The sequence below is a fragment of the Phoxinus phoxinus genome, assembly GCF_949152265.1.
Source record: "Phoxinus phoxinus genome assembly, chromosome: 24".
Lineage (NCBI taxonomy): Eukaryota > Metazoa > Chordata > Actinopteri > Cypriniformes > Leuciscidae > Phoxinus > Phoxinus phoxinus.
Window position 1 is genome coordinate 16,489,705 of NC_136899.1, and position 14,801 is coordinate 16,504,505.

Sequence of the window (14,801 nt, forward strand, 5' to 3'; positions counted from 1 at the left end):
AAAAGTGGTACAGGAAGCACTCTACAATGTCCTGCAGATGGCAGCATTGACTTAGGACTTAATAAAGAAATTAAGTCCTAAGTCCTAGAAAAAAGTTAATAAATATTTCTAACATTTGTGTTTGTTCTTTTTCTCTTTTCTTTTTTTCAGATTTTTTTTTTCTTTTTTTTAATTTCTTAAAAAAATGTAACAACTGTGAAACAACTGTTTCAGAATGAAACAGCATCATCAATATCCCAAACACATACTTCCAAAGATGTGATTTGTGGAATCAAGGGTTGCATATGAACTTGCTATGAATATCTTTCTGTGAATAAAGTTGATTTAAATGAGCTAGTTTGATATTATAACCTGAGGATTCTGAAGAAGAAAACAATCTAAAACATAACGCAAACTCATCATTATTTACACAAAAGCTTTAGTGGCATGTTGTTAATAAATTATTCACAAGTTTTGTAATTCATTTCAAATATAGGCTACTGTATGAAATACCAATAGCAATACATGATGATGTGGTGCACACCTGTCCTTCACCCCAGTCAAAAATGTTAGCATATAAAAGTACAGTATCTACAACGTGAAACAATGTGAAATAGTTATTTTCAATGCTTACAAAAATAAAATAATCATTAAAATTCCAATGAACAAAAAAATAACCTCTGTAAAATCATTTGTACTGGATATGTACTGTAATGTGCTATGCATTTGCTCATGTCCATGTAGACCTACTTTAATCACTTTATGCAAATAGTCTATTCGTCTGCTCTTGTGTTTGTTTGTGTCCAACAAGACTTCAGTGATATCTCTGGCATTTTGCTCACATGCATCCAGGTTTAGATTTGCAAAAGGGAGTCACAATTTTATGGCATGATGGACAGGATGGTCAGAGGCTGTGATAAAATATATATTATATGCATCCTGAAGAATAAAACAATTTATCATTACTTGCATTTTGCAAAAATATATAAATATAATCTCAAACACAATTACTTAACCAAATGTCTCACACTTGCGATCACTTTTATTCTAACTATTTGCTTTAAAAGTTGGGAAAGATTATTAAAGCACCAAAAATTGTGACGTGAATTAAACAAAGAGTAGAACTTTCTCATGGGTTGCAGGGAAACAAGACTGTATTACAAAGTATGCATGTATTTGTGCATGTGTGTGTATATTTGTGTAAGTAGGAGCTAGGGATGCTCCGATCCACCTTTTTTGTTTCCGATACCGATTCCGATACCTGCAATTCAATATCGGACACCCGGTAGAAAGTAGTTAAGGTACAGCAATAAAGTCCGGCAAGATAAAGTTGTTTAATGCAAAACCATAGACCTATATCTACAGATCAAGTATAATTATAGTAACATTGAATCATCTTGGAGAGAGTTTTTCATCGTGTTGACCGTCGTAACCGAACGCGACGCGCTGTTTGATGCTGAATGGAGAATGACTGACAGCCGCAGCGGAGGGAAAAGTGTATGTGATCTTGAATTTAATGACTTAAATATTCATTTATATCTCACATTATACTATATAATGGCCTCAGAACACTTATAATATAGTGCTTTATAATGTTTTTGTGCCTTTTGTGGGGCTTAACAATAGCACAGAATAGTATACGCACAATATCGGATTTGGATCGGCCTGGTCTGACCGATACCCGATCCGGCAAAAATGTCAGTATCGGAGCCGATACCGATACTGAATATCGGATCGGCGCATCCCTAGTAGGAGCCATGAGCAAGTATGTATGCAAGTGTTTTGTGTTCAAGAGGAAAGAAGAAAGTTCAGCTACTGTCCATATTCGGTGAGTAGAAGAGAGGTCACAAGCTAATAAAATTCACTTCAGAAATATGTCTTTATACATTGGCAAATTTAATTTAACTAACCCCAACGTCTTTAGCACTAAGGCAAAAATGGCTGTTAAGATTAATAAAGCAGTGATTTTTGTACAGAAACAAAGGTTCCATGTGTTGAAATGGGTTTTCATTTTACATATGTCCTTTTTTTCAGGATTTGGTTGTTTGAATCAGCATTTTATGTTAAAGTTCTTATACTATCACAACCTTCCATTTTGATAAACCCTTATGCAAATCTTCTTCTTCAGGAGCATCTTTAGATCATCCACTAAAGCCAAAGGATTGATTCTCATAGCGCAGACTATTTCTGAATAAGAAAAATAATTTTCCAGGCAGGTTCTGGGCATTGGGCCTTGAAAAAAATGAATCACTGGTACACTTGTGGACTTTAAATAAAAATAAAAATAAAAATAAAATCTTTCAGGCCACCATCAATCTGTGCACCAGGAATAGCAACTTTTTTTTTGTCGGTTCCTATTATATTGTCTTGTCTACAACATGACTCTAGGTTGAATAATGAGGCACGTTGGTGAATACAGTATCATTGTGGGCTCAGGCCACAAAATCTGATGGACAGAGTCTGCGTCTAGTGGTGATCTCTTCATTCAGACTTCCTGCAGCATAAACACAATCAGAATTATCCTCTAAACTGCAGCACATCCCATCGCTTGGCAAAAATGTCATGCAGGCTATCTGCATCATAGAGGTGGGCTTCAGTGCCCCCCTATACATGTCCACCCATGCAGAATAGTCTGCATCACTCCAAGATGTCCGTTTCGAAGGGAACCAGGTGGTAGTAGGACAGGTTAGTGACATAAGCTTCAGGATCATCGTCACTCAGGTCTTGATCCACAGGATCCAGAGATTCTCTCCCATCCTCATCATACCTGCATTTTCAGAGATTTATAAACAATAATTATGAAATGATAGGAAAACAACATAACTAAAACCCAGTAAGCTGCCTGCCTAGACCATTTTTAAGACATTATAGGCATAACTCTAAAAAGGCTGTTTTTATTTTTAATTCTAATAAGACTTCACCTGCTGTATTAAAGGGATAGTTCACCCAAAAATGAAAATTCTGAAACACAAAAGAAGATAATTGAAGAATGTCGGTAAACAAACAGTTGATGGGACTCCATTGATTTCCATAGTGTTTTTTTTTTTCTTCTTCATACTATGGAAGTCAATGCTATCAACTTTTTGGTTACCGACATTCTTCAAAATATCTTCTTTTGTGTTCAGCAGAAGAAAGAAATTCATACAGGTTTAGAACAACTTGAGGGTGAGTAAATAATGACAGAATTTACATTTTTGGGTGAACTATCCCTTTAATACAGCAGTGTTCAGGATGTAATGAGGAACTGTGTATATCATGTATGATTGGAATAATGTACATCTAATTGGGAGGCACTTGAGTTTCATTCCAGAGCTTCCTACTCACACCCAGGGAAGGAAGTACCACTTCCTGTCTGTGACACCACTATGCACTCAAGGAAAACATTACATCAAGCCAATGTCAATGGCTGGTGTAAAAATATGTTGTGTGAATGTAATCAAGTGTCTAATACATCAAAGTTTATAACTATACATTTCCGTTATATCTATGTACTCAGAGAATTGGACTGGGATGACACAGAGGGAATGTCAGGCACTTACGAGTGCTGGGCTGAGTCAGTGGAGGAGGGTCTCTCTTTGTCCAGTGGAACGCTCTCATCAAACACAATGGTCTCAGTGTTCGCCAGGCAAAACCCATTAGACCTCATGATCTCTGTAGAGAAGTCAATGAATGGTCAGAAATTAAATGATCTCCAAAAAAAAGTGTCTAATTTTTTATTTTATTTTTTGTTATTTGTAAAGAACATAATAATAAGCAAGTAAACAGTTACAGTATGTGAATCTGTGCATATACCTGTGCATATCCATATATATATACCGGACATTATATATATATATACCAAACATTACTATTTTTAATGTTTTTGAAAGAAGTCTCTTATGCTCCTCAAGCCTGCATTTATTTGATCAAAATACAGAAAAACTGTAATATTGTGAAATATTATTACAATTTAAAATAATGTAAATAATGTTTTCTATTTTAATATATAATAATTACATTTATTTCTGTGGTGCAAAGCTGAATTTTCATCAGCCATTACTCCAGTCTACAGTGTCACATGATCCTTCAGAAATCATTCTAATATGCTGATTTATTATCAAAGTTGGAAACAGGTCATGTTGTTCACAAATGGACCTGGTAGAGGGGTTAGAGACGGGCCCAGCCCTTTCTCTGCCCTCACCTGCCAGGTCCAGTGCTTTATCTCAGGGTCTGGAAGCATACTTTGTGGTTTCTTCCGCCCTGGGTGAAGCTCCAGTACTGCAATAATCCAGCTCTGAGGAGTTGGATGTTGTTAGTATCGAAACAGGAGATACCGAGGACTCGCCACCTCATTCTCTTGCATATGAGGAGCTCACAGAGATTGTGACCCATGCTGTAGCCAAACTTAACAATGACTGGCCAGCAGAAAAACAGGAGGTTCATCATAAAAGCAAGTTAGATGAAAGATTTTTACCATCTAGGTCACAACCTCCTTGTCAGGATTGTAATTTTTTCCTGACCTCCACACCTCGTAGAAACCCGTATCGTAATGTGTTTCCAGCTCTCAGACCTCCAATTATTAGCATCATGGTGTTGAAACACTATGGCTATGCAGTGATGCCCAGTGCTGAAGAGACTCTTGCGAGCTATCTCTCCCCTGAGCCAGCATAGTCCCTGAAATCCTCAGCGCTACCAACTAAGCCATTAGTGGCTTCAGTGCGACACTTCAGCGACACTTCAGCGCTGGTGGGTAAGGCGTATTCAGCCGCAGGTCAGGCCGCGGCATGTCTGCATACAATGTCAGTTGTCACAGGCATACCAGGATGACCTGCTCAGAGACATTGATGAAGGCAAGAAAGTAAGCACTGACGTGATCAGAGAACTTTTTATCTCTCCAGGCCACCAAGGAGACAGACAAGTCAGTCAGCCACTCTATGGCAGCCCTAGTGGCCACAAAGAGGCACCTGTGGTTAAATCTGTCAGGAATAAAGGATAAAAGACGAGAGCTGTCCTCTCTCCTCCTGACCTTGTCGAGAGGTTTCAGGAGGCAAAGAAACAGGTGGCGGCATTCCAGAAGTTTCTTCCTCACCGCCCTCAGGTCTCTAAGGCTACGCAGCAAAAACAGAGCAGCAGAAGGATAAAGCGGATCTGAGGACCATTATTATCTCTAAGAATGCTTCGACGAAGAAGTCCTGACGCCACCAGTGCTGAGGGCTGGCTTCAGTGTCAGGCTTCCCTCCAGTGGAAAGTGGTCAACACCTCATTATGCGTTGCCCATTTCCCCTCTGTGCCAACCCCCTCCTGCCAGCGCATACCCCAGTGTCCGCCCGGAAAGCTAGCGGCGGTAGGATGCTTGCCCCCTCTGAGGAGGGTCTCAGGGCAGTCATTTCGGCCATTGCCTGCTGGTTTGCCAACACAGGGCACCGAATTGACTGTTCAAGTAACCCCAGAGACCAGTTTGAGCGACTGGTACCCTTAGTAGATTTTCTGGCAGCTTGGACACTACTGCAGAATATATATCAATGGGTCCTGCTGACGGTAGAAAAGGGTTACAGAATTCAGTTCGGGTCTCGCCCGCCCAGGTTCAACAAGGTTCTACCCACTGTGGTAGACCCCGAGCAGGCTCTGGTTATGGAGCAAGAGGTAAAGGCTCTGCTGGACAAGGGGGCCATACAGGCGTTTTACAGCCGGTACTTTATAGATTCAAAAAAGGATGGAGGGTTACATCCGATCTTAGATCTGCGCCATCTAAATTGATCTGTAAAGAAGCTCAAATTCAAGATGCTCAGTTAAAAGCAAATCGTGTCACAAATATGGTTTATCATGATAGATCTCAAGGTCTGAATACTTCCACGTCTCCATCCTTCCACAACACAGGAAGTTCCTGAGGTTCGCTTTTGGGGGCAAAGCGTACTAATATCAGGTTCTTATTTTTGGCCTAGCTTTATCACTCCACACTTTCATGGATGCAACTGTGGCTCCACTGCAACTCCAGGGCATTCGCATGTTGAATTACATAGACGACGTGTAGGCATTACAATGTTCGACGACGATGTAGGCACATCTGTCTCCTGCTAGTATCGATTAGATTCTAGTAAATGGATTAAGGCTAGGCCAGTAACTCACTGTCAAACAGTTCCAAAGACTATTGGGTCTCATGGCAGCTGAGTCTAACCTTTTGGCCTGCTGTACAGGCCCCTGCAGTGGTGTCTCAAAACCAAGGGGTTCTCCCCGAGGGGAAACCCACTTCACATGATCAAGGTCAAGCGGCGATGCCTACTTGCCTTGGTTATGTGGAGAAAAACTTGGTTTCTTTCCCAAGCCCCTGTGTTAGGGGCTCCATGTCATCGCGTAACGCTAATGACAGAATTGTTTTCCGACAGGATTTGTGATGCGGCAGGCTCCATTCCTGGGTCTAGAGTGATTTTTGTCTTAATGTGGACAACGATTTCACAAGGACAGGCGCTTGCTAGTACGGCGGCGTGGGTACAAGGTCCCCATAACGTCTCGACGCAGCTCGAGTTCCCTTAAAAGTAAAAAAAAAAGGTTACGACTGTAAGTCAAGTCAAGTCATCTTCATTTATATAGTGCTTTTAACTATGTAGATTATTTCAAAGCAGCTTTACAGAGATAAACGTATAATTTAAGGTAACAGAGATTGTTTTGGCTTTATAGCGGTTCTTGAATAATGTTATTTTCCAGCTAAAGTTAGTTTTGATTGATTAACTTCCATCGAAATGATCATTTGTTATTAAATTAGGGGCCACTAAGACGACACCGTTCTCTATAAACAGACTTTAAACACGGACCTGTGATAAATGCTGATGGCGCTCACGTGCGCATCAAGAATTAATTATATAGTTATGCGCATTTGAATATATGTGCGCAGGTTTGTAAATTCCCTACAAACCATGCCTAAACAAAATACTTGTCTTGCCTATACATTTTTATACAGAATTTTATTTTATTTTATTAGACTGTAACCTCGGTTCCCTGAAGAGGGAATTAGATGCTGCGTCGCCCTGCCATACTCCATGCATGCCTGTGGTCGACTTGCTTCAGCCTATCAGAAGCTAGCTCTGTTTGTTCCGGGTATGCTTTTTAGTTTCCTGATCGTGACATCACCCGCTTATGAAGATCCGTCATGCCATTGGGCTGAATTCACCCATGCTTAATGACGCAATCACGCAGGGGCGTTCCCACAGCGTCTCGATGCAGTGTCTCATTCCCTCTTCAGGAAACCAGGGTTACAGTCGTTACGAGCGTTTTATGAGACTTTTTTTTCAGTGTTTTTGATCAAATACACGCAGGCATGGTGAGCATAAGAGATTTCTTTCAAAAACATTAAAAATAGTAATGTTTCCAAACCAGTAGGTTGATTAGTTGCATTAGCTATAATAATATAATAATTATATTAACAATACTATATTAATATTATATTGTCAGGGTTCTGTCACTTATGTCTAGTTTATTCTTGGTTTTGTAATAGAGCACTGTATTGTCTTGTCTTGTTTGAGCGCGCGGTTTTGATTGTGCTTGAGCCGTGCGCTCTTCTTCTATATGTGAACTGTTTTGGGTGCGGGACGTGGTGTTCAGATCCCGGCACTGCGGCATAGTTTGGTTTTGTGTCAGAACTCCGACATTCATGCTGTGTGTTTGTCGTCTGTTGTGAGTGCACGAGGTGATTTGGGGTACCCTTTGGGGTTGTTTTAGTTTGTTTTTGTTTCATCAAATTGAGTCCTCGCCTCACCCCAACCCTGACATATATAATGTAATAATGTAATATGCATCAATATTAACAAGCATTTTAACATTAAAAACCTACCTGATATAACTGGACTTTGAAAGCATGGCTGAATTTTGTGGACATTGTCATTCCTCAGGACCTGATCTAGCGGCGAGCGTTCAAAGAATGTTAAGACAACCTCTGACCTAGAAAACTGAGAAAAACATCCTTTTACTATGAGTTTATGATAAGACCTTAGTAAGTAATTTAGGAAGATGTTCAGGTAATAAAGTAAAATAACAATACATGCTTCTTGTTTGTTGCAGTCACAATTTACCCTTTTTACCTATCAGTTATCTCTTACCTTCCAGGGCATGTTAATGGTGTTTTTCAACAGTCGCTCCACTTCATTTAGCTTTGTCTCAATGTCTCTTGCTTCTTTAATCTTCACAAGACCTGTGAGAGCACAAACATATCAGCATATCTGACCTTTCTAAGAACTTTACATCAGATCAGTATTCTGCCTCTGACTACTTTACCTCTGCATTTACAAGCATTCCGATTATTGTGCTGTTTAGGCAAAGTTGTGGTGATATAACTTTCAGGCAACACCTAAAACAACTTTATCTGGCCCCATACAGTGTAAGAGACCACAGAGTCTTGTTTAAAAAAAGGTTGATTTAAATGTGAGCAAGTCTGATAAAGGTCCTGACCTTTGTATTAACAATACTTTAATGGACAATAATAAATCCGAATATCATCTAATAGATTGAATTACTTTTAATGGATTCATAATGAAAGTCATAATGGAAACAATGACGAATGGACGTCTAATCATCCAGACCAACCCAGAGCTGTAAATATGAAGATGGTGATGACAAAAACACCCACATTCTCTAGTCACAAACAAAGATGTTACACAACAGCCTCTCCTTATTCAGGCTGTGAAAGACTCCACAAAACTCCACACTGATGTAATGACTATTCATTTCTAATGTCTCATGCTGATGACATCACCCATAAGGGCAGTATAGAGGTTTGAGGTCATTAAATCATCTTTGGATCATAATGACTCTACCAGCCCTAGATGAGTTATGCTGTGTCTTTTAAAATCTCCCATGTTTACTATTATCATACACCTGAAAGAAAATATTTTAGAGGCAACAAATCAGAGGATTTGGCTTGCTGACAGATAAAACATGGAATAATTTCCCCTGTGTTTATTTTAACTTGACACATTTATGCACACCAGAAATACAAATTTAAAAAAAAATTACTCTAAGGAATTAAAAAACAAAAAGCATAAGACACTGTACAGCACTGTACTAATCATATATAACTGACCTATAATGTGGACAGAAACACTTCAGCACCATGAGTAGACAGAAGCATAACAACACTCATGTTGCAGTAAATCATCTATATTTAGGAAAATATGAGATGCTTAAGGAAGACATTTCTCTTTCCCAAACTAGAAGACACCAGCTAATATTTGACTTAATCCAACTGTACTGTTTGTCGGAACAGATATCCATGCTCTTCCGGTGTTTTTCCTGTCAGGATTTGCTGTGGAAGTGTCCGTTTCCTGTGGGATAAAGATTTAAGCCTATGTAAAGATTGCTGTGTTTGTGTGTTTAAAAAGACACTCTCAAGCTCTCTAACGTCAACATTCTCCCTATGGGGAAAGAGCACATATCTGATCCATTTCCATTTTGCCACCGTTTGGTTTGGTTTCCATATGAATAACAAAAGAGGAGCCATGTGTTAATACACACCAAACAGATGGGGGACACCATTTTGACACCTGGTCTTTCACTGAGTTCATTGATATTCTCCCCAAACCAGCATTCACATTTTCCAAACTGCCCCTCAGACACAATATAACACTATAATATAACATAATTTAGTATTCAGTGCATGATGCTGTTGAAAACAACCAGCATGATGTGGCTTAGCAAGCAGGTCAAAGAGATGTCCTAAACTCAAGAACTGATAACAACAAAACAGTTTCATAAGAAACCTGTCTGATGCAGAAAAAGAGAAATAAGAGCAAAAAACATCTAGTCATGTCTGTTCATGTTGATTCATCTGTAAACCATTAACACGTTATCTACATAGCCGTGTTGAGACTGTTGCACATTTTTGCAGTGAGTTATCTAGAGATGCATGTTTGCATCAGTGGTCCAAACAGCAAAAGCAGACTTTGATAAAATCACAAAGATTGAGTAAGAGAAGTAAAGCTACATTTCTAAAGGTTTTGGCTAACAACTGATAACAAGAACAAAACTATTTTAAGAAATTAATCTGCTGTTAAGTTTTAAAAAATCAAATACAAAACTCTATGGTTTCCAGGGTGTTCTGGTTAGGAGTTAGCACATTAAATGTATTGACCGATAATGTTTTTCTAATACATTATTTGTTTGTTTTTATGTCCAATAACTGAAATGCAAATTCTGTTATTGATCAAATTCACCTTCATATCACAACAATAAAAATATTGCAACAAAAATATTAATCATCTTCCTAGCGTTATTCCCACACATTTGCAGTGAATGCTTCAAACTCATTTTCATTTGGCACAGGGGTTTTTTATGCCGGATGCCCTTCCTGACAAAACCCAGCAATAGTGCTGGGACGCATTCACACTAATGACAATTTGGCAAATCCAATCCTCCTAACATGCATGTCTTTGGACTGTGGAGGACATCGGAGCTCCCGGAGGAAACCCATGCTGACACAGGGAGAACATGCAGACTCCACACTGAAAGGACTCCTGGCTCAGCCGGGCTCGAACCGGGGACCTTCTTGTTGGGAGGCGACAGTGCTACCCACTTAAAAAAATGTTTTACAAGCTCTAATGTTTTCAAATGGAAAACATATATATAAGTGGAGTTTTTCAACTTTGCATAAATGTAATCATATGTTCTAAACTATAGTTTTAAAGCGTTAAAGTGTCGTTTATTACACTAGATAGTAAAGGTTAGCTCCCTGAAATAATTTTACATTTTCACGAAAGTAAAAAACAAAACAGTAATACATTACATCAGAGTCCATTGCAAATGGCATGTTATTAGAATGTTTTTATTGCGGCTTCAAACCAGCTGACAGTGTTATTTTGGGGGTTTTACGGTGAGTAGCGCAACTGCAGCAAATTATTATCTCATCAAAGATGTCATTTTCCCCCCAACACATTTTTTTTTACGGATTGTGTATAATTATATGTAGTTTGCCCCATAAGTTTCTATAAGAATACACAAAACGTACTGAAGCGGTATCATAATCACTCGTGGAGATAATACATTTTTCACAGAGCTGTAAGTATGTATGATGATGTTTTGCAGATGCTAAATTAGCTGGTTGCTAAGAGTTCTGGATGGTTGATGATGGTCGCATTATACAGCTGCTAAAATGGGTTGTTTCCCACCTCCAAGACTAACATTCTATACCCTAGATATGGCTTGGATCCATCAATTAATGTCAGTCTATGAGATTTTTTTATATATCATCCACAAGGCAAAAATCACTTAGCAAACAAACACCTGAACTGAATAAGCTGGATTTGAAGAATCAGTGTGTGTTCTGTGTGCATGTGTGTGTGGTCACGGAATCGACAGGGGGGCTAAATTTAGGAGGTGCCCCTTATAGCATTTGCCCCATAATGACATGACAGAGAAAGCTAGCACTTGTTACGAAAATTATGCTTTTTCACTCAAAAACGAGCAGTGAGTCAGTGGAATCAAAGATTGAGCCAAGAAAGAGCCAATCCATTCAGTGCTAGTGCTGGGCAATTTTTGCACTTCTGAAACATTATGCAAATTGAACCTTAAGCATACAGCGACTGTAATGGAATGGACAATGAAGAGAGGGGGTGTACAATGAACATACTTTTGTATAACACTAACACAAACATAAAGCATAACTAGTATTTGTCAAGACACGAACTCTGGATCTAAAAACATCTTGACCACATCACCACAAAGGAAAATGTACAAAAAAAGCAGTGAAAGAGGTGTGAAAAGGGTAAATATTCAGGAAGTGAGTAATTTCCTTCTTGTCTTGTTTCCAGGGTGCCGGTGATTTTGTTTTCAAAGGTTGTGAATGCTTATTTCTGTCTGAGGGATTCTGTCAGGCATTGCAGCCACAATATAAAAGCCCTTTGGCACATGGTTTCCAAGACCGACTCTGCTTCAGAGGCTACAGACAAAGACAAAATCACCAACCCAAAACAAGATGACATGTGCTAGGCATCACGCCAACATTTAAAGGCATGCCAGTACAAATCCCCAGAGCAGGGTGCCATGTGTCCAGATGCCATGTCACACAATCTAGTCTGAAATGTCTGATTAAAAGAGTTCTGCATGTCATTTGACTGTGTTAAAAGCAGTGTTATGATCTATATTAAGTAGTTTAACACTACAAACTAATGGTATATCTTTAACTCACACAAAAACTTGAACCATACAATTTCTACTGTTTCACAATGAGACCTAACAATCATCTCATCTTGCACAATGAAGATATCTGCCCAAACTGATCACAACGTCCTAACAGTGTAGACACTGTATGAGAGGCGACTACTGAGGAGAGAAAGCTGACCCAATTGCATCATAGTTGATCTATAGCTGAACTATAGCTGTCGGAGTCATTTTTAAGTGCTTCATGGGACAGTTACAGTTTGGGCCAATTTGAAATTTTAGCACTGCAGTTATGCTGCAATAATGCAGTTATGTAGGTTTAAATTGTAATTTTAGCCTACAATTTAATCCCATAATGTTTATGGCCTGTCTTGGAATGTGAAATAAAAAATAAATAAAAAAAGACTGCTCTATATTCAGAAAGCTAGTCACTGACTCATCTGTGTCAGACAGCAAGGAGCCACATGATAGGTCTGGTTTGTGTGTCACTGTATCTAGTCCAGTGCGAATACTTGAACCTTGTCCCCAAACAAACAAAAAAAGAAAAGTGTTTGCTTCCGGGTGGGTCTTTTCTGGTGGACAAAAAAACTTAATTTTGAAATTAGAACACAATATCCATTGTCAGGTTACATTATGTGCTAAATTAACTGGCTTTATTCTAGACACAAATATTATTTAATATGGCTGAATAAACCTTACTACATTGTTAAATCAACAGAAGTCGTTTTAAACTGGTAGAAATAGCTTCTTAAGATGACAACCGCATTTTTTTCTCATTTTAGGGAAAAGTATAATAGCGCAGAATAGAGTAGGGAACTAGTAAAATAGAGTATGGTAGCCCTACAATAGTGTAGAATATCCAATTCTATGTTCGTCTGGTATAGGAATAGAGTAGTAAAATAGAGTATGGTAGCCCAGGAATAGAGTAGTAAAATAGAGTAGGCCTATGGTAGCCCTACAATAGTGTAGAATATTAAATTCTACTTTCATCTGGTATGGACATAGAGCAGAAAAGAGAAAAACAGAGCACTGTAGACTAGAGTACAATAGGGTAGAACAGTCTAGATTATTGAGTATATAGTAAACATTATTAGTTGAGTTTAGAGGAACAGGACAGCATGGTAGAGTTGAATAGCCTAAATAGAAATCGATTAGAATGAATCATTCAGATCAATGACAGATTCAAAGAAATGGAATTGAGCTTAGCTTATTTGGCTGATATTTATATATATATATATATTAGCTTTGCAATCTCAGATGTAAGGAAAGGGTTTGAAGAAATACATCTTAGTAAAAGTATCAATTTGCTCTTTTAAAATGTAGTGACGTATAATAGTAAAAGTCAACACAAATGATAAAATGTTAAGAATTTGTTTTTGTACTTCGTTACACCTCAAATAAGTAGATTTGAACAACATAATAGAATATGATAGAATAGAATAGAATAGCATAAAGTTGGTCAAGTAGAACTGATTGCACTTTATTCATAATAACACTTTGCACCCACCTACTATCAGAGGACACTTTGATAAATCTCGCCTGTCTTCGGGAAAACACTCCAGGAGTCTTTTTAAAAGTCTTCCCAAATCCGAGGAGCTTCTGTGCAGGTAAAGGATGTTTCTGTCTGACCATTCAGTCCTTATTTCAAAGAACTCCTCTTCCTCTCCTCTAATGATGAGCCTGCGGATCCCGTTAACCCAGCAATTCTTCACGAACATGTTCACCAGGGATGTGCCCTCAAAAATCGCCGATGCCATCTTCAGTGCCTTCACTCCAGCATTCTGTGGATGTTCTGCTCAACTTCAACAACATTTAAGTCGCTCAAATTTACGTGTTTAAATATTCGCATTTTAAAAAGCCTTTAAATTAACTTTAAAGGAAGGTTTCGATTCGTTTACCTCTTCAAACGTGGCCGACGGATATGCAAGAATAGCGCAAATATGTGATATAGTTAAAATATCCTAAACATTTCTGTAGTCCGTTTGTTTTTCTTTTGCGTGGTGGCTGGTGCCAAAACGTCGCGTGTTTATCCCAAATTACGCACATCTATCCATCAAAAAGTTTACGCGTTCTCCTAAATGACTGATGCAACTTAATATAACGGATTGCGACAGTTGCAGTCTACGCATCGGCAACTGAGCCTCTTTAGTCCCATTACCATTAGATGTTATTAATCTCAGAAAAATACAGACTCAATCAGCTGAGCAGAGTGAATAACAGACGCCGAAAACAAGGCCGAGAGTTTGAGACATAAAAAAAGACAGCGTTTCCTTCTATTGGCAGAAGTTGCGTCTTCACCCCTCCTTCCCTCTTATTCACTTCCACACAAAGCGCTATGCGAGGAATTTACATCTGAGAGAGAGAGAGAGAGAGAGAGAGAGAGAGAGAGAGAGAGAGAGAGAGAGAGAGAGAGAGAGAGAGAGAGAGAGAGAGAGAGAGAGAGAGAGAGAGAGAGAGAGACTGATCACTCACTCACACCCAGTGAACGTCATTCTGTGTGAGCATGTGTTCTATATTTGGGAAGTCTAGTCATTTAAAAAAACGTCGTTTTAAAATCTATAAAAATCTATGAAAATAATTTACTATATACTATATACAATACAGTTATATTATTTTTGTAATGCAGGGAAGTTGTCCGATTATATATATATATTTTTTTATATATATATTTGTTGGGACTAAATAGGCTACCTAGTTTAAAA

The 14,801-nt window shown here is 38.6% G+C and overlaps 1 protein-coding gene across 1 annotated transcript; it reads right to left on the minus strand.

Annotated features, from left to right (window-relative positions):
* Nucleotides 1-170: 170 nt before the first annotated feature.
* Nucleotides 171-14,598, minus strand: pxdc1b (PX domain containing 1b). The gene is made up of 5 exons (XM_079600935.1): nucleotides 13,607-14,598; nucleotides 8,049-8,140; nucleotides 7,784-7,898; nucleotides 3,519-3,630; nucleotides 171-2,746 (listed from the first exon to the last, which is right to left on the minus strand). Exons 1-5 carry the CDS (start codon nucleotides 13,854-13,856, stop codon nucleotides 2,617-2,619), a joined length of 699 nt encoding a protein of 232 aa, XP_079457061.1. The 5' UTR covers nucleotides 13,857-14,598; the 3' UTR covers nucleotides 171-2,616.
* Nucleotides 14,599-14,801: the final 203 nt, after the last annotated feature.